Raw genomic sequence first — 22,569 nt, 5'->3', positions numbered from 1 at the left:
GGTTAATAGTGATTTAATAATGATATTAAAAGTACGCAGTTTAAGGATTGTGTGTCTCTTCAGGAATTTGACTCGATATATCAAGAAAAAGGAAAAAAAAAAAAAAAAAGACATCTCAGTTTACAGCCAAACTACTATAGTGAAGTAAGACAAGAGGACACTATTTTAAAAAATATCCAAAGTAACAGAACAGGAGAAATAGATAAACAGGAAACAATGCTGCACAACATTAAGAAAAGGGTAAGATCTGTTGAACAACCTTTTCAGTTCATGTTGCTACACATAATCCCACTGATAGGCAAGATATGCATTAAAATAATTTTGTGACCCAAACTGTTGGTTTTTTTAATTAAAAAAAAAAGTTTTGTTTTTAAATATTTTAAAATGGATCCCTTTACTGACAGCATAGAAGGAATGAGCCTCTGCCTGTTCTAACAAATTGACATAGAAGGGTGCCAAACCTGCTTCTTAATTACACTGAGGTGAAAACTAGGTATACAGTATATTCTGGGTATAATCGTATATCATAAATAGCCATTTAATACCACTTGGCATTTATACAATGCCGTTCAGTTGAGGATCTCAAATCCTCAACCACGAACTGAGATACATGAGTGATATATGCCGATCACTTCACCCGTAACTGAAAGACAGCCTGTTCTTGAGTGGAACGTGATTTGTTTAACAACACATAGCAACACTACACATCAATTTAGACAAAGTGAAGAAAACCGTATGTAGAATCTACAGGGGGAATTTAGCTAGGAAGAATGTGATTACCAATTAGAATGGTGCCTGGACAATGAAACTACCGTGTGTGGCAGGGCACTGAATGAGGGAAGCAGTTGATGTCCGTCTCCGTTTTCATTATAGAAACATCAGCAAAAAACACACTGAAACATAGCGCTTGAAATTCTAATATATAAAAATATTTCAAGCATTAGGTTACTACCAAAGATGCGGATGTCTAAAGGCAAAGGATTTGCTTGAAAATGTAGGAATTCAGTCCCTTCTCTGCAAGCACCTCTCTCCGACTGCACAGACTACAGGGTCACTCGTTCATAGAAAACTTTCCCAGAATAATTTTATGATGACTGGCCCTTTGAGTTGGACAGAGAAAAGCAGCTGTAGCCCTGAAATAGCCATTTGGCACCCACTTGGTTCATACCCTTCCTTGCCAGCTTGTAGTTATTCCTATTATTCTTTCCCTTTCTGTTATCATTGAAGAAATGGCACATCTACTCCTACTCACCTGAAACATGCCAAGTGAGCTTTAATGACCACAATGGTCAGAACCTGTTTTGCACTGAATCCAGAATTATTGCGCAAATTTAGAGGGACTCAGAAGCAAGACTATTTTAAGAGTGGGAAAACCCAGACAGCACAGATATGTTTGCTTATAAAAGCACCTAAAAGACAGCCAGTAAGAAAGAAGCCTCTAAGACTTAGGCCATAGTACTAAAAGCATGATCATACACGTCCTCAGTGTTCTAAAATGAGGGACAAAAGCAGAGCAAACTTGGATCCCATTTCTCGTCTCTTCTTCCTTCCCTGCAGCAGTCACACCTACCTCCCAGGCGAATGCTGTTACCCCACCCACTTCTGGTCTTTTCCCTGATGATTAACAGAAGAGCATTCTCCCACCCCCATCTCAGCAGACAAAAGCCTCCCGCTCCCCACCTGAAGGCACGTCTCAGCACGGGGCTACTCTGGTATCAAAGCCAGAGACTCTCCACCCCAATCTCCCTCTGCACAGTTGGCACTCAGCCAGAGATATTCAGGAACCAACATCTGGTGGAGGTGGGGCCAGTTGGCACCCACTCTAGGAAAGAGTCCAAACCCAGCGCTGCCTCCTGCAGTAAGAAACTCTCTCTCTTCCCACCTCAGGAGCCACCTACTAAGCTTTATGGTGCTTAACTGTCGTTGAGAGAAATGTATGAAATTAAGAAAAATGGAGAGAGGCTAGCACTGGTGTTTACACACTAGTCAAGGATTTATCAAGCCTTGTAACTAACTATACAGTTACTGCAAAGGGGCTTGTTACCAACCAACCCATGTGTGATCATAGAAAACTGTAAGAAAGCTGGTAAACCTAAAAGGCCTCTCAGTGTTTGTAAAGGCAAGTAGTTTTCCTATGGTGGAGAAATAATAGTGCAACCCTAGATGACTGACTGAAATAGGCTATAAAGCATTTGGAAACTACTGAATGGGCTGTGACTTCTCTTGATAAAGTCCATCATCAAGTCAGAAGAGGAGTACAGGAGCAGAACAGCTAGTGAGTCATTGAGGACTGTAATGCAAGCACTTGTAAGAGAAAAACAGCAAATAATGCAAGACCCTGAAATGAAACTAAGTTACAACAGCGCTATTATGGATCTGCTAATTTGCGCATAGTAAATTCCATACAGAATATTAGTATGAATGCACAGATTAAGACAAAGAGATTGTCACACATCCAACAAACATGACATCTCCTGCATCATATGGATATTCAGGCTGAGAGCTCAACTGTATCTCTGCCTTTTAAGCTTATAAGGTTAAAAAGATCTACTGTAAATGAGTCAGTTAATGCAATATATAACATATTGCACATTGCAATTTGAGTGTAGGCTTAATTTCTCCTTCTTTGTACTGGCATAGTTATATAAATATAAGCATCTGACTCCTTGAATTACAGAATGTTGATCACAGGGGTTAGAAATGAATTAAGGGCATTTTGGGCAAAACAGACTTTGTGCCAAAAGGACAGAGGAAGGAAAACATTTTGTGTTTTGTTTTTTTTACATCTCACCAATTTTACATATGTTTTAGACCTTTACTTTTTTTTAAAAAAGGCTTATAAGCAATTATATAACTGTTGAAAACAGTCTGTGCATCTGAATACACAACAGCTTACTGAAGATTTTCCCAAGGCTGTGTTTGTAAAGTCAAACAGAATCTAACAATACTAAGCAAATTAGGATACACAAAAAAACCTCACTATATTGAAATGCAGACATAAGACATAAGTTCAAATCACGAACAAAATTAAGAAAAATAATTTAATAGACTTACTGTGTCCTTGTTCCACATTTTTACGATTCGTGAATCTGCAGATATTATTAAATCTAATGGATCCTGGAACTGGATTGATTTAATAGGCAGGCCATATTGGTGATCTTTGACTATTAATGGATTACTGGATCTGAGATCATACAACAAAACCTGGAAAAATAAAGACAACAGGAATTCCCTGTACTATCTAATCAAGAGGGTTCAACCTAGACCTGGCCTACTCTCAGTGTTGTACCGGTTAAACTAAATTTGTACAACATCACCTTTAGGTTAAACTGGTACAACTTTTGTATTTAGACAAGTCTGTAAAAATATAACTAAGAAGCAGTTGAAGTTCTGAACGGATTATTGTTTATGAAACAAGCCTGGTTTACTCTGAATTAATCTCTTATACCGGGGTGGACAAACTTTTTGGCCCAAGGGCCACATTGGGGTGCGAAACTGTATGGAGGGCTGGGCAGAGAAGGCTGTGCCACCCCAAACAGCCTGGCCCCGCCCCCTATCTGCCCCCTCCCACTTCCCATTCCCTGACTGCCCCCCTCAAAAACCTCCCCATCCAAACCACCCCCCAATCCTTGTCCCCTGACTGCCCCCTCTTAGGACCCCCGCCCATAACCAGCCCTTGGGACCCCCCCATCTTACCCCCCTGTTCCCTGCCCCCCATCCCTCCCAAACCTCTGCCCCATCCAACTGCTCCCTGTCCCCTGACTGCCCCACAGGACCCCCCACCCCCTTACCATGCTGCTCAGAGCAGCATGTCTGGCAGCTGTGCCGCCCGGCCAGAGCTAGACACACTGCTGCTCTGCGCTGCAGGAGCGCACAGCCCTGCCGCCTGGCGCACTGCCCTGCCCACATGGCAGCGCGGCCAGCAGAGGAGGGGCTGGGGCTAGCGCTAGCCTCCCCGGCCAGGAGCTGGGCAGGATGGTTCCGCGGGCTGGATGTGGCCCACAGGCCATAGTTTGCCCACCTCTGTCTTAAACCAATACCACACGGATGCTTCAGTACTATGATAATTATATATGAACGTAAGCATTTACCATACTTCCTTGTAAATACCGAAAATGAAGTGTTATCTGTGCTGTCATCTGCCTAGTGTATTCCAGTGCTATTTTTCCTTTATGGCACAAGATGGTGATAAGGCAAGGTAACTTCAAGTAAAATATGTAACTCAGGTTCTTAGAAGCCCCTTGGGATTTAGCAATTTTTAATCAACTTACTACCTGGGAATTTCATTTTCACTCTTTCATTGAAAACATTAGTGTTCACATTCCCTTTATGGGAAGTAATGTGGTCCAGTAGGTAAGAACCCTGGCCTGGGATTCAGGCGACTTAAATTCTAGTCCTGGCTCTCCCACTGATCTGTCATCGGGCCTTGGACAGTGTCTCAATTTCCTAAATGTAAAGTGTGGAGACTAATGCTAACTTACCTTTGTAAAGCACCCAGTTCTACACATGAGCAGAGCTATGCTAGTACTAAATATTCTTCTGGTTCAGCAACATTAGACTTTGCACCCCAAGCATTCAGGTGAATGGCTCTCTCAAAACATACAGAACAGGTACTCAGAAAGCAGATGTACACAAACAATACTCAACCTGGGGCTCTACAGTCAAACAGAATACTGAAGACAGAAGAAATTGTAACACTGCACTACACATGGACAGCCAAAGTAATACTGAATCAATGAACTGGAGTTGGCCAATCCCTAACTTCACCCGGGAGCAGTTGGAAGAAAGATGAAAAATAACCCCTTTCACTACAATAGCCAGGAGGTGGGGTAGGAGGAGAGTGGGTATGATACATTGAATTGAAAAGCTGAAGAACCACAAAAAACAGTAACTTCCTCACACTACTGAGTCAACCGAAAGTTACACTGAGATGTTGTGCATGTGGGGGGGATTTTGCGCCATCCCATCAGGACATCACTACATTGTTATTTTGTAGCTCTTTAATTCCTCTTGATGAAGTTACTCTGTGCCTTAAGGTTGAGTATTACTATCTTGTATGCAAACAAAAATGTTTGTTTGTGTATATTTTACTCCTTCGCTAGTACAAACTGGCTTCAAAACAACTATACTGAATGTCTGAAAAGATCCAGGTCTTTGGTACAAGAACTGTATCTCTCAAGATCTAAGGCAAAGGAAGTTAATTCAACAGCAGCCTACCTGCCCAGTGGATGTGCCAACAGCCATATTCAAAGCTCCATTAAACTTCAGTGCTGAAATAGATGGTAAGCCATCTATCCTGAAAAGAACAATGTTTATAATTATATTTTCCTTTTAGTAAAGACTGTGAATATTTGTTAAAATGCCTATAGTTAATGGCTTAAAATACTGAATGTTTGTTTATATACTCAGAAATTAGATACAAAAACTAATGGGGACACCAATGACATGCATTTTTCAGAAATATTATTGTTCATCTTCACAAGCATTGTGTTGATGTGCATTTTTAAAAGTTAGCCTTTGCCTGTCAGACCAATGAAATAAGAGACCTAACTTTCCAGATAAAGGATCAATTCTACAGCATATACACACTAACGTTGATGAGATTACTGATGTGTAGTAGGACTGGAATGTAAGATCAGGACCTAACATTATGCACTAACAGCCAATCATTACTTACTCTGTATCTGCTGTTACACTGCTTAAAGCACAGTCCAACACACCAACTCGATTTCTTGTTCTAGGGTCCCAGCATTCCACTTTCCCCTAAATACAGTATAAACAATTAATGACAAAAAATATATAATTCAAGATTACAGTGCGATTATTTAGCCCTGTCAGAAACCAGAAATCAAAATTATAGAGGATGCTGGATCTACTGACAAGCCACTTTAATTGTAAAGGTGAACAGCTCATGGAAGGATTGGATTTAAGTGATAACATGCTAATTGCCACATTTTAGTTTTCTTCTTTTTCTAAAAAATACGATCAGATCTGAATATCTTTAAAATGTTAAATCCTAAAATAGTAACAGGATATGTGTAGGCTACTTAAGTTATACATATGTCTATATTTTAAAATTAAATGTGATGATTATTTTCTTTGTTTTCTTGTGGAATCATAAGTGTCTCCACATCCAATATAGTGCAAGAAATTGTGTTTGCATTATGCTCTGAAAACAGCCATGCTGTCCAACATCTTAATCAATTCACATTTAAAGTAATACATTAGATCAAATTAATTCTTCAGCTATATATTATGATTTACTTCTATGATCTGCATATGATCACCAAGAAATGAGAAAGAAATACTACCACAGTTCTTAGAAAGGTTAATTTAAACATTTACCTCAGCTGTCCCAGTAGCAAATAAGCAGTGTATGGGATTTATGTCACAGACATTATTCTCCCTAGAATAGAGAGAGGGGCAAAGTTTAATGACCCACAAAATGACTTAGAAGAACTACAACAATTTTAATTATCACGCTTATCCCAAAACCAAGATCCTACCAACAATCCCACCCTCAACTGCCTGCTTATTCATTCCTTCCATAAATATCTTATTGTTTCTCATCCCCTCTTGTACTTGAAATCTTCCCTGAAATGATTTACAAGTCTACCACCTCCTCCAAGTCCCTTCTCAAGACCCACTTCTGCCATGAAGACTGCAAGAAATCAGCCAACATATGATCGCTAGACAGAAGAGCACTGGGGATGGTTATATGAAGGCACATTAATCAAAAGGAAGTTTCATAAAATCTATTTTAAAGAGCAGATTAGACAATTAAAAAATATCCATAGAAATAAACTGAACACGTCTAACTGTCAGAGTGAAGATTTTTTTAAAGTATGAAGCTCATAATTGACCATGCTTCTTCCAAACTATACCTTTATTTACATTAAAGTGCATTTGGATTGCACATGGAATGTGCTATTGATAATGAGCAAGATAAATATTTGGCTCCCCCTGCTGGAAAAATTGTAATGAACATGATAAACTGTAGTTACTTACGAAGCATCTGTTTGTAGAGAATTCAGGTACCTTCCTTGTTCCAGATTTAATCTGTATACTTCAGAACTACAAAGAAGCTAAAGTTAATTATTTCTCTCTAAATGCTGCATATTTTAAATGAGTGAAAACCATAAGACAATTCTTGTTTAGATCTCATTTTTACAGCAAATATAAATTTTCAGAACTTAATTTGAATAGCACAGGGAAACTCCTACGCCCGACTAATCTTTCTTCCCATCTCCAAATGTTCACCAAAAAAAGCGTTGGTACTATACTAAAAACTACACCTTCCCAGATAAGGAATGTGTTAATTTTCTAACATGTTATCTTAGTAACTCTCAGCATTTTCTGTTGTTTGTTATTTATTTTATAGATAAAATATAAATTATTTCCTTAAAAAAAACCCCACAACCAACTATTCATCTTGGTTTGAAACTTTGAAGGTCTACATATGGCTTTCACTCCCCTGCCTTCCTAGGGACTCTATAATTCATGTTTTTACATAATTTTACTAAATTGAGTTAAATTGTAACAAAATCATCAACAAGGACAAACATGGAAAAATATAAATTGACTTTTGGATTTTTCTGATTTTTAAATTACATAATACACATGATTCAACATGACAGTATGTTGTGTTGTAATTTTTGACAGCTATTTTCAAAAACATAACGTAACTGGGCATAGAACTATCCAATGGTAACAGACTAAGGAAATGAAGGGACTTAAAGAATCACAGAAATGCAGGGCTGGAAGGGACCTTGAGGGGACATTTAGCCCAGCCCTTTGTGCTGAGACCAGACCAAGTATGTCTACACCATCTCTGCTAGGTGTTTGTCCAACCTGTTCTTAAAAGCCTGCAGTGACGGTGATTGCACAGCGTCCCCTATTCAAGAACTTAACTACTCTTATAGAAAGTACTTCCTAATATCTAACCTAAATCTCCATTGCTGAAAATTAAGCTAATTATTTCTTGTCCTACCTTCGGTGGACATGGAAATCAATCAATCAATCAATATCCTCTTTATAACAGCTCTTCGCATATTTGAAGACATATCAATCTTCTTTTCTCAAGACTAAATGTATCAAGTTTTTTTAACCTTTCCTCACAGGTCAGGTTTTTCTAAACCTTTTATTGTTTTTTTTGCTCTCTTCTGGACTCTCTCCAATTTGTCCACATCTTTTTAAAGTATGGCTCCCAGAACTGGACACAATACTCCAACTCAGGTCTCATCAGTGCCAAGGAGAGCCAATTACCTCCAATATATTACATATGATAATCTTGTAAATACACCCCAGAATGATATCAGCCATTTTTGCAACTGCATCGCATTGTTGGCCCATATTCAAATTGTGATCCAATATCCTCCCACCGATCTTTTTCTGCAGTATTGTTGTCTACAGAGTTATTCCCAAATTAGTATTTGTGTATGATTTTTCCTTCCTGAGTGTTATTGCAATTAATTTTGTAAAGTCTTCTGTTTAATGAACCAACTTAGATTTTCTATCACCAACATTTTCTACTCTTCACCGAAGAATAATATTTTCCACTATGCATGTAGATGGAATTGTCAATTTTTACAGTATATTTTTAGCTTCATTTTATACTTGAAGAAAAAAAAACACAGTCCTAAGAAAAATGAAAACAAAGACCAGCCCATCTGGATCAATACCTTGCTCCTACAAAATACAGGTCACATGATGGGTAGTGGTAGGAGAAATCTCTACCAAACTTTGGTATTCTTGTCCTGTAATAACGGCCATGTTGTGAATGAAACTCAACGTATCTGTCACACTGCAAGAAGACAATCTGAAATCACAAAGCAGAAAGGATTTGGGGGTTGGTTGCTTGTTTTTCTGATGGTTTCCTCCCCTTCCCCACCCTCATTACTCTTTTCTTTAAAGAAAACTCCAGTTATTTTTCAAACTCACAGGTTTTTATCAAAACCAACTGATTTGGCTATTATTTTTAAATAACATTGTATTTAACTAACAGTGGTAAAATTTACTAACATTGATCCTGACTCGCTATTTTCATTGGGTATGGGGAGAGAGTTTGATAAATTAATTTGAAGAGAATCTTTCCAAATGATTTCTGTAGCCTTTGATCAATGTTTTTAGTGAAATTTACACGTGTTTAAAAAGTTGCATAATGGTGGTGGCGTTTTCTGTCCATTTGTCTGAAATTTGTATGCATATATGAACAGCTCCCCTACCATCACCACTCCCTGAAGGGAAGGGAAGGAAAGGACCAATGTCTAACTGATGTGCACCTTTGATATCATGTTTCATGTCTCAGAGATTGGCCAGCACCAGATGCTTGAGAGGAAGGTGTAAGAATGCTGCAGCAGACAGATGCAAGATAATCTGCCCCATACATTAGGTCTCATGATCCAAGAACTAGAGACTGACTTAAACCCCGAAGCTAGAGGTTCAATATCTATTCCCCACAATTTGTTACCATTAATTATAGCAACTCTGGATATTCATGTTATTCACATAGAAGTCCAAACCTATTTTGAATTTTGCTAAATTCTTGGCCTCAACAATTTCCTGTGGCAATGTGTTCCAGAATTCAATTACAGTTTGTGCGAAAAATTACTTGAATTTGCCACCTTTTAATTTCATTGAATATCTGTTGTTCTTGAGTTATGAGACAAGGAGAACAGAAATTCCTGATCTACATCCTCAAGACCATTAATTATTTTACATAATTTTATCATGTCCCCTCTTATTCATCTCCTTTCTAACATAAAGGATCCAGATATTTTCAATCTCTATTCATCATAGTTTTCCCACATCCTTGATCATTCTGCAATTTATTTATTTTTTTACAATGTGGGTGATTAATATTGCAAATGAGGCCACCCCATTCATTTATATAATGGCATAACAACATTTTCCAAATTATTCTCCATCCAATTCCTCATGCAGCCTAACATCTTGCTTGGCTTTTGACCACAGCTGCACATTAAGCAGAGCTCTTCATTCAGCTTTTTACAATGATGCCCAGGTCAATTCTCTTCTCTAGTCTAACTAGAATCTCTTCTGTTCTAACTCGACAGTCTAGTAAAACTAAAGGAAGTTTCTGAAGCATGGAGCAGTACAGAAAATAAGTTAAAGAGATTAACGCAAAATGAGATCATATTCAATTTAAGCTTTAACAGCATGTTCTAAGTCCACCGACAGAAGGAAAGGGGGAAAGACATCAAAGGATCACTCTCACGGGGAGCAGAGATGCAGTTTATTTTCAAGAACAAATCTGAATATTCATCCTCCTTTACTTCCCACACAAAAAGAATTTTTAAAGACTTTTCAAAATGTACCTAAAAATAAAACACAATCAAATTTCATGCCTCCATAAAGTAAGCTCAGAGTAATTAAAGGACATACAAATGTTGAAGTTTCCCTCAATCTCTAATAATTGTTGTTTTAGATATTTTTGGAAAGTCTCTACAATACTGGAACGGAAAACACTCAGGTTTTCCTTTATTAATAAATAGATCCAACTCAGTGGAACTTTTTTATATTAGTTTTCCCTTAGCATCATGTCAGTTTCTGCCACCACTGAGTTATTCCTAGAGAATAAAACCACTGGATGACAAGATCAACTTCCCTAATGTATCTGGCTACTGGTACGGGTAACAGACAAATGGGAAGACAACCTTCTTTGAAAAGGTCAGGGAACAAAAACACCATTCCTTACTAAACCTACACAGTGAGTCATAAAAACATCCAATAGTAAATACTTCCAGAGTAATGCCTCTTTGATTAAAAATATCTTGAATGCACTACTAATTTAAATGGTGACAGGTTTCAGAGTGGTAGTCGTGTTAGTCTGTATCAGCAAAAAAAACTAGGAGTACTTGTGGCACGTTAGAGACTAACAAATTTATTTGGGCATAAGCTTTCGTGGGCGAATGAAGTGGGTTTTAGCCCACGAAAGCTTATGCCGAAATAAATTTGTTAGTCTCTAACGTGCCACAAGTACTCCTAGTTTTTTTTGCTAATTTAAAGTAGGTAGGATTATTTGGACTGGTTTTCAGTTTTTCTCCTTATTGATTATATAGTATGTTTTTGGATAATAAAGTTAAAAAAAGACATACAACAAGGAAAATATGGAGTTAGTTTTTCTACATCTGAATATATTGGCAATTTCAGCTAAACACAAAAAAGCAAGACTATATTTAGTAACCAGACAGGAAACTAATTTGTAAACAAAAATGTCTTCTGATAACCTCACAAGTTCTTTTTCAGTCCTTAAGATGGCCAGCATTTTCTCTTAGGCTTTGTCTAGAAAGCTACATTGGTCACAGGTATGAAAAAAAATCACACCTCTGACTAACACAGCTATGCCAACATAAACCCCAGTGTAGACGCAGCTATGTCAATGGAAGAGTGCTTCCATCAATGTAGCTAACATCGCTCAGGACGAGGTGTTCCTACACCAACAGAAAACCCCTTTCTGTCAACGTACGCTGCGTCTACACTACTGGACTATGCCAGTATAGTCTCCATAGTGTAGACGTACCTTTAGAGAGAAAGCAGGTGGAAGACTGCTGTAACTCATAGAATCAGTTCCCTCCTTTTCCCCTTCAATGCCGACACAGTTATTCTTAGTTATCTAGCAGGTGGCAGAATTTTAGACATTCTGAATCTAGAAAAGCAACAAGTTTATGTATCCAATAAAATGGCAATGTCTGTCCAGGGAAACTGAGGTCCTGATTCAGCAAGGTACTTAAGCATATGTCTAAATTTAAACATCTGAGTAGTCTTATTGAAGTCAACAAAATTACTCACATGCTTAACATTAGACACATGTTAACAACTTGATCAATCAGCACCTTAAATACATTCACATTTAAAGGAACAGTCAATTTGAAAAAAAATCACATTTCTGTCTGAAAAATTTGTACCTACCTTATAGTTGTGAATGACTGTGACTAAAGCTATGTCTATATTTACAGTGGTGTGTAGAGAATAGCCCCCTAGCATGAGTATAAACAGTACTGTAGATGGTGAGGAACTGCTTAGGCGAGTAAAGATGCACCAGAACCGTGGGAGTATCTATCCTACACAGCTCTTTACACACCTGAAAAATGCCTCCCACATCTACCCTGCTATTTTTAGCAGTGTACTGCCTTGCCCCTTTCCTGCTGTGGGAAAGTGCTCCCCTTTCCCTGTCAAAGTTGAAGGCTCTGGCAGCAGGGAAAGGGGAGAAGCAGTGAGGAGAGGACCATCCACTGCCATGTGTAGCTGTACACTGCAGTGTGGACGCAGCCTCCTAGTCACTGAGGCATATAGGTACTCATACCCGATACACTGTTACTAATATAGACGAAGCCTAAAATGTCTATAACTGAAAGAAATTAGTAAAGACATTTCCTTCTTTTTCACATTTCATTTTTTTGTATTTTTGACCAAACTTTGCATTAACTTCCAGTTTTGTTCTTTGTCCTGTATCCTGACTATTCAGGAGAAGACATCCAAACAACAGAGGCAGAAAAAAATAAAACATTTTAAAGATCATTTTAAAGACTCAGGACATGCTATTTAAAGAAACTGGACTTTCATTTTTTTAACTCATCAACTTCAAAAGTTTGTATTGGCAGTATCCCTTTAATACATAGAAGTCTAAAATAATTCAGTTCTCAATAGACATTAAAAATAAAATATTAAACATACCTTTGAGTAATCATCTGATAAAATATCAAATGTAACCACTGGGGAGGAGGAGGAATAAAGGAAGTTTAAGAATCAATTATGTAAACATGATTTACAAACAGTGACCTAGATCTTTGATGCTTAACTTTCATCATATAAGTAGTTCACACTGACGTCAATGCATTATGTATGCAATCTTTAATTACATGATCAAATACAATCTTCATATGCTTTTCTAAAGCCTTAGAGATAAAACATTACGAGAAGCTACATGTGTATCATTCTTGTAAACAATGTATTTTCCTTAAAATAATACTCAAGTATATCTTTTTTGACTCAGTCTAGTTAGATGCTAGTTAAGTCACAAAAAGGCAATTTTTTTTGGTGAATTTAGGCAGCTTTTATATGCCAGCAGGTGTCCACTATTAAACTGTTGTACTTACTCTGAAGGAGTTCTTTGTAAATTAATGACTTTCACAGATTGTTTTTCTGGAATACTAGAAGACTATACACGTGTTTAAAACAAATGGAGATGTAATGATGAAATTAAAGGTTATCATAACGAATATGCACAAAGTTATAACGAATATGCACAAAGTACAACCTTGCCTTTGTCATATCTTGAGCACTTAACCACACAACTTTAATAATATCTTAATTTAGTTTTTTAGATGAAATTATTTATTCATTTCTAGTAGCACTCACAACATGTAAAGTGCTTTTCAGATAGGAAAGAAGGCAAATAAGCTCAAATTCCATTCAGAATGTAAGCAATTAACATATAATTAATAACCTTAACTAGCTTACAGATTTAAATTTGATACCGAATAAAAAAAATTAAAGCTTTTTACAGTTTTCTAGAACACTAACTAGATTGATTCACTTGGAAAGAAGAAACTGCAATACTGGTGTGACAGTTTCTACTATTCAAGACAGGAGTAGGCAAATTAGTAAATTTTACTCTGTACTTATTGCTTTTCTTGATAGCTGATTAGATAAAGGTTATTTGATTAGATTTTTTTTGTAATTAAAAAAAAAAATTGTAAAAGGCCAGCCAGCCATAAAAGCATGTTTATCTAGGATTGATGGCTCACTTTCTAGCAATCTTATTGATTACGGAAATCCCATTTGGGTTGACCAAAGATACACATGGACATTTGGATCTAACAACCACCAAGAAAAGTGCAATGTAAAACCTTATGATCTTACAAACTTAAGTTACAAGGTAAATCAGATAGCCTGTGCTTTGCTTTAGATATGTTATTTAAGTTCCCACAGAATTCAAAATGATTTACAACATACGTTAAGTAACATTATCCCCCTTTTACAGATGGGAAAATGGAGGTACGAAAAAGTGACTTGCATAAATCACAACAAGTTAATGACAGAACACAGGTCTCTTTACTCCACTTCAGTGCTCTACTCACAGGTCTACACTGTTTCCCATATACAGTTTAAAGCCATATCATTTACTGACCTTCAGAATCCAAGCATCTTTCAAATTTCAGGGATAATTGATAGGTATCAAAACACCGGATCCTTGGCTTATATGTTCCTGCAAAACAGTTTTATCACTGACATAAGCAAACCAGAGAATATGTTTTCAAAACAATCAGTTAAACAGAGTCAGGTCTTAAGTATGCACAGTGTTTACTTTTGCCATTATTTCAACTGTTGGGACCTTTAGCCCTAGAAATCAATGGTAGCTGCTGAGTGCTTGCAACTTTTAAATATCAAGACACGTAGGGACATAACTTTAGGGACCCGTTTTTGAAAACCTTGATCTTGGTGCTGCAGATTTATTCTGAAAACCACACACAAACACATCTAAGCTGAAGATAACGGTCTCTGTGACTGGATTTAACAATAGTACCTTCTAATCAGTCTGAAAGGCTAAGCCTGTGTACTGTATTAGATTGCCCAGGTCTGCTTAAATAACTAATTCTCAGTTGTTCTCTCTGTGAAGTTTAGTTGTAGTACTATACCTCCAACCTTTTAAAGAATACCAGATTAATTTAAAAGAAGATATGATTATTGTACAAGAATAATAATCATAACAGGAGCATTTTAATCAACATGGCTGAAGTACCCATAGAAAGGAATAGGAAGATAACATTTTCCTTACACTTTACCATTAAAGTGAGATTCATAACTAAAGACCACATTTACTGTTCATTCACCAAGTCAGACATGCAGCTATCATGTCTTAAAATAGTACATTTAATATCAAATAATATATGGTTTACCTGGGCCAATCCATTAAATATTTAGAGTTTCACTGATTTTTACTTTTGATTTGGAAAAAAAAAAAAAAAAAGATCAAAACCAGGTTTCATTACTTATGCAAATTTGGATCAGTAAATAGTTTGGTGGCCACTGGGATTTTCAATCAATTAAACTTTAAAAACTTATTTTGAAAGCCAGATTCATATACATGTAATAGAAGTGTCAAGGGCAGCCTCCATTTGCAAAAAATAACTTAATTAAATTCTACAAATACCCATGTGCTACAAAGAAGTGCTTCATGGAGCATCATGACACGTGAGCTACCAGGATCACCACCTGGTAACAGTAAGCTGAAAAAGCACCTATACATTGACACTTAAAAATTATCTAGAAAGTCTTCTCTCCTTCAGTAAGGTAGCTCCAGGTCAAGGTTTTCTAATATTTTAGCCTTTGGCATACATAAACATTTAGTTAACTCACCAGCTGCCATAATATACTGTCCATCCCTTGATACCTTAATCTTTGTGCTAACTGTGGGCATGTCAAAGTCTTGAATAAGTTCAATTCTTCTGCGAACATCTGAAGAGAAAACATTCCTATTAAAGAAAACTGGTAACATCTTTTGTTTGACAGGCACAGTTTTCTAAGGCAGCATCATTAGTAACTAAACAAAGGACAAAAATCCTCATTTTAAGCATGATTAACATTTAATATAATGCTCCTGGGGGAATTCTGCGCAAAAAAATTAAAAATTCAGCACCAAAAAATTTAAAATTTGGTACAGAATATTTGAAATTCTGCATATTTTATTTGTCAAAATAACACAATATAATTAAGCCAGTTACAATTATTTTGGTAATTTGTTTCAAAATATCTGTCAGAAAGTATGTCTGTAACAACACAGACAAAAAAACAATAAAAAGATTCTGGTAATTTTTTTTGACAGATTCCTTACGAGGCATATTAATACAGAACTTTGTGTAAGTCACTTAAGTTACAATACAGAATTGTATTTCCTGCACCTGTCAGAAACAGTGCAAAGGCTTGGGGGAGACAGGGAGTTGAGGGAGAGGGAAAGAGCCTAGGAGTGAACCTGGAGGGTGTTGGTGGGAGGTTTTTCTTTGCAGGGGTGGGGGGAAAGATTGTTAGGGTGTTGCGAAGCCTCCACCATGCAGACCCTGGCTGACCCCAAGCCTCTCTCATTCAGTCAGGCATGTCTGCCCCTGACCCCGCCCCGCCCCTCCCCCAGGCTCAACGCTGTCACCCCACTAGCTCCTGAGCCCATGCTCCAGTCTGTCCCCCCGCCCCACGAGCCATTCTGAACCCCAGTCTGTGACCCCCAGCAGCCCTGTGTGCCCCACTCTGTCCTAACCTAGCTCTGCGGGCAGGGTGCTGTGATGAACTCTATTCCTGGGAGAATTCTGCAGCACTGGGAATAGAATTTTGTATTTTCCCACATAAAAAGCACTTTGCCTAAGAAGTGCTGCAGTTCCGCCTTTTGTCCACCAGAAGTCGCTGTGGCGCCCGAACAGCCAGCTGCTTTCATGCTGGCTGTTCTAGCGCCACAGCGGCCTCTTCTGGGCAAAAGGCGGAACTTCAGCACTTCTTAGGCAAAGTGTTTTTTATGTGGGAAAATACAAAATTATGTCAGGTTTCAGAGTGTCTGTATCCGCAAAAAGAAAAGGAGTACTTGTGGCACCTTAGAGACTAACCAATTTATTTGAGCATAAGCTTTTGTGAGCTAAAGCTCACTTCATCGGATAATTTGTTAGTCTCTAAGGTGCCACAAGTACCCCTTTTCTTTTTACAAAATTATGTGAGACAAATGAATTCTGCTAGTCCACAGATGCGCAGAATTCTCCTAGGAGTAATTAATACTGCTTCCAAAAATATGCTGAGTGATAAATTTACAGATCAGTAAATTCTGTGAATTTTCAGAAGTAGACTATATCAATATAGAACAAATCACGTCATTTCAGTTATGGTATATTAGTATAATTATAGTACAGACAGTGTGTTAAACAGCTTTTTACCTTATATAGCAGAAACATTGTATAGTGCAGTGGTTCCCAACCTTTTTGGGCTGTAAATGTTTATAGCCTGTCATGACCCAGTAAATAATCTGGGGATGGAGGCCCTGGGGTAGTTTCAGGCAGATTCTGCCCAGCACTCACCCCACAGTGGCGGCTCTTGCAGCTCCTGTGCTGTGGGGCTGGCTGGGCATGGCTCTCCACTCCAGGCATTGCAACTTCTAGGGTTGCAGTGAACTTGAGTGGCACCGGGACCCCGGAGGTTTCCTGGAGTAGGGAGGCAGCCCAGCCAGCTTCACAGGATTGTAGCCACAGGAGTTGCCACACGACGCTCTGAAACATTCTGGCGAACCAATTTTGGGTCCAGACCCATGGGCTGAGAAACCCTGATATAGTGTATCACATTACCCTCTGTTATAGATTCATGCAATAAAATCCAATATATATATATCTATTTTAGCTTTCCGTATGGCAGTTATCACTATGGTATTTATACCAAAAACAAAAGAGCATAAAAATCCAGAGTAAAAAGGTGAATTTTTTTTCTCCCAATCTCTAGGCAGAGGAGCATGACTACACATGGGTAGGAATTTTTGTTTGCAGGTTTTTTTGTTTGCTGGGCATTTTTTAACAGCATAGAGTCTGGGACAAGAAGAGGAGGCTTCAACTCAAAATGTAAAATCCACATTTTAATTAAACAACAGATCTTGGTGACAGGACTTCTTGCCAGAAAAGAATGCTCTGATATCAGTACTCAGTGCTGAGAAATGTGAGTATAACCAACTGCATTGTCCTTGAGGATCATAATTGTCACATTTCTGATGCAAATACAATCTTATCATAATGTATATGTAAAAGGGGTCCAGCATATATTCTGTCCCACTTCCTACAGTGGCCGACACCTGATGCTTCATAGGAATTCAAGAACAACCCATAATTCATCCAGTCAACTGTACAATATTGCGCATGAGAAAGTTTAGTTCTTGACCCCATAATCTACAACAATTTACAGCTGTGCCTCTTCAATCCAAAGGTGGCTGCCAACTATCTACGTACATAAGCAAGATATAATTGTAGCTCTTAAATCAGTTTGTAAAGTTTTTTGATCTACTTCTGGACTAGGATGCTATGTAAATTCAACCCATTACCGAACAGTATGTGTTAAGGACAACTTACCCACATTTTTCTTTTGTAGTGCTCTCTTCTTCCTATCGGAAAGCCACTGTAAGAAAAGGAAAATAATTGCTGTCAGTACTAATTTAAAGTGCTAGGAAAAGAAAGTGTGAGTTAGACTTATCAAATTTGCCAGTGAAACAATGCTGGGATTTAACAGTCAAATTAATTCTTTTTCTGTTTATTGTGCTATGTATAGCAAAGCAAGCATTTCCATGAAGATATTTAATAATTTCACACTTAAGAAAAAAAGTAATTGAAAACTTGAGTGCGCTGTGAGTCTCTCAACACTCACCTGATTATTACAGCTTTTAAATTCAGAATGTTTATCTTTGCAATCAGAGCAGTTATACATTTTTTTTGCCCACATAAAATCTTAAGAATCACAGCCTCCCTGTACCGAGGCGGTGTGGCTCCCCACTGCCCCGGAGAAGGTCGAGCCCCTCCAGCCATCAGAGTGGGCGAAGCCAGGAAGCTCTGAGCCCGCCCCTCAGAGGGACAGGTGGCGACCCGGAAGTAGAAAGGTGGGACCTTCCCGCTCACTACAGGACCAGCTGCCAGGGAGGCCAGACGTAGCCAGCTTAGCCTGCGACTGGGAAAACCCCACGGCCCCAGGTCCATGCCAAGACTGGCCGGACCTGCCCTGCGCCAGCTATCCATGGAAGTTACCAGTCCGGCCGCTTGTCCACTGCCCCGAGGAACCCATGATGCTGGACACCCCGGAGACCACTGCTGGGACCCAGGTACCAGAAGAAGGGGAGTTAGGAAGTAGCCCGGGGACAGCTGACCCTAGTCTGGCTGTAACTCTGCCAGAACCCATGTCAGTGTGTTGCGGTCAGGATCCCCACTGACCCAGCAGCGGGTTGTTTGCTGCTGCTAGGGCCCCGGGCTGGGATGCAGTGGAGTGGGTGGGCCTGTGTCCCTCCTGCCACCCAACTCGTGGATGGCAATCTCCCCCTCTCCCAGGTCCTTGGAGGCCTGGGCTAATTCACACATGCTGTGTTGCTCAGCCCCTGCCTGAGGGCCTGAGGTACTGACTATTAGGTGCCCCGCCCGGACCTACAGTGCTCAGTCCAGTTACCGCAAGGGCTGCCGAGGGAGACTCCAGTGGCCAGACAAATTCCCCAAAGATAACTGCGTGTATTGAGCCGGTGTGGCTCCCCACCGCCCCGGAGATGGTCGAGCCCTGGCTTAGCCCCTTTACACTCCCAAAACCAGCTTTGCCATCAACTCTAGCCTTGTCTAGATGAGGCTTTAAGATGTGCTGTTAGCATGTTAACTAATTAACTAACAAGTTTTAACAGCCTAGTGTAGACAAGGCTCCTACCTAGCTGTAACTCTAACAGTTTAGCACACGTTAAAGTATATAAACTTCATAGTCTACACTAAACTTTTCAAATGTATTAGTTAGCATGTGCTAGCTAACATACTGGCAACACAACTTTTATCTAAGTCTAAAAGCCCTACAAGTTACAATTCCAAGGATTAGGACAGCAGTCAAGAAAGAGACTAGGAATGGGGTGGGAGAGAATGATATAATCCACAAATATGTAAAAGGTTATTATTGGGGCAGTTAATTTAGGTAAAACAGCACAGACTTCACTCAAAATTATTACAATTTTGTCATGAGACAACATTTTTTTTCTTCAGTTTTCTTCACCTTGTTCTATTCCTATTTGTCCACTCCACTTTGTCTTTGGGGGGAGGGATAGCTCAGTGGTTTGAGCACTGGCCTGCTAAACCCAGGGTTGTAAATTCAGTCCTTGAGGGGGCCATTTGGGATCTGGGGCAAAAATTGGGGATTGGTCCGGCTTTGAGCAGGGGGTTGGACTAGATGACCTCCTGAGGTCCCTTCCAACCCTGATATTCTATGATTCTGTTTCTCAGATATCTGTGTGAGACACGGACAAAAATATTAAGGGGACATCATCAACTTAAAACCCAATTTTTAAGACCTATTACCACAATTTATAACATCTGTATGAACAGAGGAATTGCAGAGGTGGATCAGACCACAGGTACATCTAACCTAGTATCCTATCACCAACAGTAGTCAATACCATGAGCTTCGGAAGAGCTGCAAAAAAACCATGATGCAGGAAGGCATAAAAAAGGGGATAATCTACCCCGGCTCACCTTTCCCCAGCCTCTAATAGTTAGAGGTTGTCTTAATCTCTGAAACCTGAGGTATTATATTTCTCCATAAACATTTACTTTTTAGAGGTTTTTACTAATATAATTCTGGATATTAATATTATCCTCATACAGGTCTAATCTCCTTCTGAAGGCTACTGAAACCTTGATCCCAGAGAGACTAGAGAAGAAAGTTCTAGGGCACCGGCTTTCAATCTGTGGTCCGCACACCCCTGCAGGTTCACTGGCTATGGCTACACTACAGAGCATGCAGCTGCACCCCTGCTAGTGCAGACGCGCTAAGCCCATCAACTCAATTACTCCAGTCCCCATGAGCAGTAACAGCTATGTCATTGGGACAGCGCTGTCCACACCAGTGCTTAGGTTGGTGTAATGTACTTCACTCGGGGGGGGGGTAGCTTATTAGGGCTAGCGTACACTGGCAGCACTTTTAATGTGCCTTGTGTGGTGACGGCGCAGCGCCGGGAGAGAGTTCCCCCAGCGCTCTAAAAAAAACACACCTCAACAAGGGGCATGACGCCCAGTGCTGGGGCACTGTTTATACTGGCGCTTTATAGCACTGCAACTTGCTGCGCTCTGTGGGGGGGTTTCACACCCCTGAGGGAGAAAGTCGCAGCGCTGTTAATTGCCAGTGTAGACAAACCCTTATTCACACCAGAGTGGCATTACTTAGACAGACTTAAACCGTAGCGTGTACCCAGCCCCAATCGCCACCTCCACTGGAAATTTGTTAGGGGATCTGCAACTGAAAAAAGGTTGAAAACCACTGATGTAGGGAGTTCTCTGCCCCCCCCCCCGGCCCGTTTGCACATTGCAGCAGGTTTTGTCGAGGAAGTTTCACCGTTTCGCCTGTTGTTCAAGCAGATCTTCACCCGGACAGGGGCAGGCTTTACAGAGTCAGAAAAACAGGCCTGAACACGCCCCCCCCCCCGCCAAACCGCCGTTCTAGAAGAAACTCCGTCGCTCTGTCAGGTTCACGCACAAAGTTTAAAGGGGTTTCAGCAACCGTGTTCCCAGCCTGAGCGCCCCCTCCCCCGCCGACGTGGGCCCGGCCAGGAGGGACGCGCCCAGGCGGCTGTGGGGGGACATGAGACGGAACAGAGACAGCGGTTCCCCTGCCGCAGACACGCCTGTCCAGGTCCTGGAGGGGGAGCACGGGGGTGTTTTCCGTGCAGCGCCCCCCACGCGGGAGCAGAGACTGCGCCCCGCCCCACCCCTACCCGCGGAGAAAGGGCCAGGATCCCGCTGCGGGCAGCGGCGGGCGGGGGCCGCTCTTGTCTCACCTCGGGGAGGCTCCGGCCCGCGCTCAGGCTGTAGATCTTCACCTCGTTGAGGCTGGAGACCTGCATGGCCGCCGCCGCCGCCTTCTCTGACTGCCGGCCCGCGCCTCTCCCTCGGGTGGCCGGCCAAGCGGAAGTCAGCGCACGCGACGGGATCAGCGACCCGGAACGAATCCCTCGCGCCGGGACTTCCGGCTGCCCTTTGATCCGGTGGTGTCGAGTGACACCCCCCCCCGCGCGCCGAGGGGGCGGAAAGTAGCCGTTAGGTGCTGGTCCTCCAGATTCCTCCTTCCAGCCCGGCTCTCCCGGGGAGGCCTAGTGGCGGCTCGTGCCTCGGAGCGCGGGTCAGGACCCGCCCCTCCAGCGGCTGTCTGGCGCCTGCAGCGCGGGCCGGGGCCCTGAGCCGCTGGTTGTGGCTAGAGCCGCTCCGCCGAGCTGGGGCTGGCTGGGCCCGCGGGGGAGACCAGAGGGCGGGGAGGGGGAAGCCCGCTAATGGGGGGGAGCCCGCGGGCGGGAACTGAGAGCGCAACAGCTGGAGCGAAGCAGGGGGTACAAGTCACTGGGATCAGAGTGGAGGCGCCTGCAGCCCCAAGGGGCGAGTCAGGAAGCGGCAGCGGGATAAAGAGCGCGCCTGTCTCCTTATTTGCATTGCTGCAGGGCCAGTGAGCCCCAGTCACGGCCCAGCACCCCCGTGTGCTAGCCCAAGAGCATGGACCCTGCCATACAGAGTTTACAGTCTAAGAGGAAATGACAGATAGGATGCAAGGAGATAGCGTTGCTCAGCGGCCTCAGGCCGCTAACAGCTTTACTGTTGTCAGGGGTTTTTTTTTAGGTATCACAGAACAGGAAAATTTTAAGAGGGATAATGAATTAGACTTGTGGATATTTACAGGTAGCTCTTCACAAGTGTGAGGGGCAGGGTGGATTAAAACACACAGTAACTTGTTTGAAAAACTTAACAAATGAGGGGAGGGATAGCTCAGTGGTGAGGGGAGGGGTAGCTCAGTGGTTTGAGCATTGGCCTGCTAAACCCA

At 40.9% G+C, this 22,569-nt stretch overlaps 1 protein-coding gene across 2 annotated transcripts in view; it reads right to left on the bottom strand.

The window, feature by feature from the left end:
- Positions 1 to 21,682, bottom strand: part of NOL10 (nucleolar protein 10) — an 85,747-nt gene extending 64,065 nt beyond the window's left edge. Inside the window, exons 1-11 of one of the 2 annotated variants that reach the window (XM_077812523.1) lie at positions 21,539 to 21,682; positions 18,105 to 18,150; positions 15,379 to 15,477; positions 14,150 to 14,227; positions 12,694 to 12,731; positions 8,682 to 8,818; positions 7,009 to 7,074; positions 6,346 to 6,406; positions 5,678 to 5,763; positions 5,218 to 5,296; positions 3,055 to 3,204 (exon numbers count right to left, since the gene is read on the bottom strand). In XM_077812523.1, the coding sequence (XP_077668649.1) occupies positions 3,055 to 3,204; positions 5,218 to 5,296; positions 5,678 to 5,763; positions 6,346 to 6,406; positions 7,009 to 7,074; positions 8,682 to 8,818; positions 12,694 to 12,731; positions 14,150 to 14,227; positions 15,379 to 15,477; positions 18,105 to 18,150; positions 21,539 to 21,604 (906 nt within the window). In that variant the 5' untranslated portion in view covers positions 21,605 to 21,682. Of the gene's footprint in view, positions 1 to 3,054; positions 3,205 to 5,217; positions 5,297 to 5,677; positions 5,764 to 6,345; positions 6,407 to 7,008; positions 7,075 to 8,681; positions 8,819 to 11,539; positions 11,666 to 12,693; positions 12,732 to 14,149; positions 14,228 to 15,378; positions 15,478 to 18,104; positions 18,151 to 21,538 lie in introns of those variants that run through there. The other variant, XM_077812525.1, reaches the window with a different exon arrangement.
- Positions 21,683 to 22,569: the final 887 nt, after the last annotated feature.

Source organism: Eretmochelys imbricata, chromosome 3 (assembly GCF_965152235.1).
Source record: "Eretmochelys imbricata isolate rEreImb1 chromosome 3, rEreImb1.hap1, whole genome shotgun sequence".
NCBI classification, from domain to species: domain Eukaryota; kingdom Metazoa; phylum Chordata; order Testudines; family Cheloniidae; genus Eretmochelys; species Eretmochelys imbricata.
The sequence above is the reverse complement of the archived record's forward strand: the minus strand, read 5'-3'. Positions and strand labels throughout refer to the sequence as shown.